Genomic DNA, 4,829 nt, shown 5'->3' on the forward strand with positions numbered 1-4,829 from the left:
CATGCTTGGGAGGTTCTTTTTTATGTTCTATCTGTTTTATGTTCTACTTCCAGCCAGGGGGCAGCATTGAGGAACTCCCTTGACTGATATCACAAAGCATGCAAATTTAGTGACAGCAGCTCATGTAATTATGCCTCTGTGTGACAGGAGGAAACCCAGGCAACAGCAGCTGGGGCACGATTCCCAAAGCCCCAACCTTGGAGATGTGAAGCAATAATGTGACAGACTGGGCCAACGCAAGAATTTTTGCTACCGGCCAACAGGGCTAGTTCAGTAAAAAATGTAATCTGACAAATAATTTTTTTACTAGCCAACGGGATAGTTTTCAGATGATTTACATTTGGCTTTCATCTGAATTACCTCAGGAGAGTGAGCAAGCATAACTCTCCCACGATGCCCTCACTATTCTAAAAATAAATAATTTACATATATTTCATGCTTCCATATTCGCAGAAGATACCATATGACACAAAATGAAACTTCAATGTGTGAGTCTGATGCTTCTTACAAAGTGGGTGAAATTATTGTTCGCTGTGGTTTTGGTTAGTTTTGCTTTTCAGGAAGTCTTCAGTAATCTGATTAGAAAATCCAATCCAATCGCATGCAACCTAACTGAAGGAAAATCTCTGTTAGAACCTTGGGCAACACCAGCGTGGTTCCAAACTGTAGCTGAGGAGCAGTGTCAGTAATGAATTAATCCCTGTTAGTTTGCCCTCACTTCCCTTGCAGTAACATCTCTGACTGATAGTGCTTTCATGTGTTCAAGCCAGCCATTTGGATGATTTACAGTCTGCGGCTCTTGACTGGTTGAAGTTCCTCGGCTCTTTATGTTGTGATATTATAATTAATATTGCTTGACTGCTGTCCAGGGCTGTGGCCCTTTTTGCTTTTTAAAAAAAAAAATTAAATACCTGAAAAAAACTGTCAAATGCTCTAATTGCCGACGATGCCTAATTGGACTCTCCAGGGGCTGCGGTGACATGAGGTAAACTATCTGTGTTTCTTGACTCAGACAGAGACACAGCACTTACACGGTCTCGAAAAACACACCAGAGAGCCGTATAAATTTAGGATGCCTGGAAGGAGAGTAAGAGAATGGGAGCATAAATTAACAATGAACTGAATAAACAGAGGTGTTTTTATAGGACCTGGGTGTTTCAGCATGATAAGTGCCACTCTTGCCAATTCACATGGCACAGAAGGGGGGGGGGGGGTGGATCATGTGACACAACCCCCACTGACTGAGCTGTGCTTCCTAAAGTGAAACCTATGTATGATGCATGGCCACTGAAATACAGGAATCATCAACTGTACACAGATATAAGTATCCGTGGTAAAGATTGTTGGCTATGTTTTTAAATACCATGTCCGTAGCAAAAGTTGCATCTTCATCACAATGTCCGTCAAAACCGTATTTAAAATACTCCTAGAATGAAAACCAGGATGTTACATTTGAATTCTAATTTGCAATTATTTACTAAAATAACCGGTTGTTACGGAGATAATTTCGCTTTCTCTTGTTTATCCTGCTACTAATCTGTAAATTATTATGTGATCCAGATCTTCAACAGTACGTTTATGAGTCCAGTGTTGTTTCCATGGAGATATGGCATCTACTCCCAGGTGGTGTGGATGGATGGATATTTGTTAATGGGGGCTCTAACCCACACAGATGGCACTCCCAGTCCCATGAGGAACATCGTCAACAAACAGCCATTTGTTGTAACTTCCCATGTAGAATGTGATTTTGAAAGGCCTGTCAGTAATTGGATACAGTACAAACAGGGAATTCTGTAATACATATACAACGCAGTTGGCACAATTCAGACAGGTAACATTCTCCTGGCATCCCAGACTCATCCATCAGACTGCTAGCGAGAGAAGCCGGATTCACCACTCCACAGTTCTCATTTCCACTGCTCCAGAATCCAGTGGCGGTGTGCTTTGCAGCTCTCCATCTGACGCTTGACATTGCGCTTGGCTATATCCAGCTTGCCTGTAGCTGCTCGGCCACTGAAGCCCATTTCATGAAGCTCCCAGTGCGCAATTGTTTGTGCTGCAGTAAAGGCCAAGATGACGTTTGCATCTCTGCAGTTACTGAGTCAGAGCAGTGGTGACATACACACTATGCGCCTCAGCATTCTGTGACCCAGCTCTGTTACTTTACACGGTCTGCCACTTCATGGCTGAGTTTCGGTTGTTCCCAAAAACTTCCACTTTGCAATAATAGCACTTACAGTTGACCATTGAATATCTAGCAAGGAAGAAATTTCATGACATTGCAAAGGTGGCATCCTATGACAGTATGACACTTGAATTTACTGAGCTGTTCAGAATGACCCATCCTTTCATAAATGTCTGTAGACCTGACTGCATGGCGAGGTGATTGATTTTATACACCTGTGGCAATGGGTCTGAATGAAACACCTGAACTGAACAATAAGAGGTGTGTCCCAATTCTTTTGTCTATTTAGTGTACAAAGGTTAATACAGGCAGTTTTGGGAAAATAATGATGTTTTTATTTACATACATGTGCATACAAACAATACACACAACATTATGTATGTAAACAGTGAAAATATCTGGATATTCATATACAAAAGAAAACTATTATTTTTTATTCAAACTACTATACTGCTTTCCAAGCATTGCCTTCTGCCATGATCAGTAACTTGTTTAGTTCTTAATACTCTAAGTGCATCTAGCACGACAAACATCAAGGGGCACAATAAAGGGGGGAAGTCAGAATGATTACAAGTGGCATAATATGATTGTTCTGGGTTGGTTGGCCCAGTAGGATATGCATTTCTGTGGTCCAAGATCTCTAGCCGCACCCTGCAAATATTACAGCAGATTCCCTCAGAATTCCCTTAAAGAAAGAAAAAAAATACATCACCATTCTTTACTTTACATCAACCATTGTGTTATTGTATTCCATGACAAGTGAGATGGATCTATTTTAGGGGTTCCCGGCATACGTCAAGCAAAAATTTCATGGACCTGGAAGGGCAGATTAATTGGTAATCCAGATATGGTAAGTTTAGCTGTTTCCATTTTTTGTGAAGTGATCAGAACACACCGTCATCAGAAGTAATTAAAACAAAAGGTGTGATTGGAAAAAAATTGCATATTTCAGGAAATTAACAAACCACGGTAAGAAAACCCTTTATCTCAGGGAGTGGCTTCAGACAATTTCATCATGGAAAGTGAGAGTTTCACTGCAACAAAGTAAAATGATAAATAACTTACGACTACCAAGAGTTTCATTTTAAGATATATTCAAAGGAAATAATACATATATTCAATTTGTAAATAAGAAATATCTTTTAAAAATAATAGTTTCCTCTTAATAAATTGCAAAACTCAAAAATTGCACAGAAATTTAAAAAAAGCTCTGAAATAAGCCTATGAAATACTCCTGAATCAGTTGAGCGAAGGAAATGAGGGAATACAGCAGCACTATGAAAATATTGTAACGTATTTCAATGAATGGGGAGGTCAAAAACTAGGCATCAAAAACAAAATACCGACCAGGACTTCGACCCAAAACGTCTCTATTATTGTGTTCAGTCCAATAAATATCATATGATGAGCAGATAGAAGATGAGAACTTCACTGCCATAAAAACAGAAAGAGCTAAAATCGAGATGCCCAGGAAAACACCCAAAACAATAACAGGAATCTTCCATTGTTCTCCTGTGGAAGAAAGAAGCACGAACATGTTACTATGTCACAGCAACTCATTTGACAAGCAAATACATTCAAATCAAATATATATATCCTTAGTATAATCAAGTAATTTGACTGGACATAAAAATATGAGTGAATAATGAAAAACCATACCATCGGGGAGAGAAACAGAAGGCATTTCCGTTGTGTTGACTGCAGCTATGGTGGTTATTGTAGGATGCATATCCTCAGTTGCAGGTACAGAAGACAGAGAGGATATCTCGGCGAAAACTGTAGACAGACTCACGTGTGGTGTATCTGTAGTCATTTCTGATGTTGTCACATGTTGAGTAGTAGATGGTCGTTGAGTGGCAGTGACCAATGGAGTAATCACAGAGGTTCCAGTGGTCTTAGTTGGATCTCTTCCAGTTGTCGTACCAACAGTTGAGGTTATTGATGTTGCAGAAAAAGAAACAGATGTGGCTTGAGTTTGAGGGGAAGGAGAAACAGTTGAGATTCCATGTGTGGTTGCAGTTGTGTCAGAGGAAACGCTTGTGATGTCAGATGGGGAAGAAGTTGGCAATGCTGTTGAGTGAGTTTGTGAAGGTGTTACTTCGGAGGGGGCACCAGAGGAGATGGCTGAAGAAAATATTGATGATACTTCGGCTATGGTTGTACCACTGCTGTCCAGAGAAGTCATTGTTGTTGTGGAGGATAGTGGAACATTTGTGGATGCTGTGGCAGTAGGTGATGCAGATTCTGTTGTAGGGTAACTTATGATTTGCGATGTCCCTGGGGAAAATGTTGAGGAGCTGACATGTGGTGTCTCTGACGTGCTCATCATTTCTGATGTTGTTGTCACATGTTGAGTAGTAGATGGTTGCTGAGTGGCAGTAACCAATGGAGTAATCTCAGGGGTTCCCTGGATCTCAGTGGGATCTATTCCAGTTGTTGCACCTACAGTTGAGGTTACTGATGTTGCTGAAAAAGAAACAGATGTACCTTGAGTTTGAGGGGAAGCAGAAACAGTTGAGATTCCAAGTGAGGTTTTAGTTGTGTCAGAGGAAACGCTTGTGATGTCAGATGGGGAAGAAGTTGTCAATGCTGTTGAGTGAGTTTGTGAAGGTGTTACTTCGGAGGGGGCACCAGAGGAGATGGC

General features: G+C 40.7%; 1 protein-coding gene across 1 annotated transcript; it reads right to left on the reverse strand.

Moving 5' to 3' along the window:
* Nucleotides 1-3,399: 3,399 nt before the first annotated feature.
* LOC140591738 (uncharacterized) lies at nucleotides 3,400-4,614 on the reverse strand. The gene is made up of 2 exons (XM_072713221.1): nucleotides 3,845-4,614; nucleotides 3,400-3,697 (listed from the first exon to the last, which is right to left on the reverse strand). Exons 1-2 carry the CDS (start codon nucleotides 4,512-4,514, stop codon nucleotides 3,507-3,509), a joined length of 861 nt encoding a protein of 286 aa, XP_072569322.1. The 5' UTR covers nucleotides 4,515-4,614; the 3' UTR covers nucleotides 3,400-3,506.
* Nucleotides 4,615-4,829: the final 215 nt, after the last annotated feature.

Source organism: Paramormyrops kingsleyae, chromosome 6 (genome assembly GCF_048594095.1).
Source record: "Paramormyrops kingsleyae isolate MSU_618 chromosome 6, PKINGS_0.4, whole genome shotgun sequence".
Taxonomy (NCBI): Eukaryota; Metazoa; Chordata; class Actinopteri; order Osteoglossiformes; family Mormyridae; genus Paramormyrops; species Paramormyrops kingsleyae.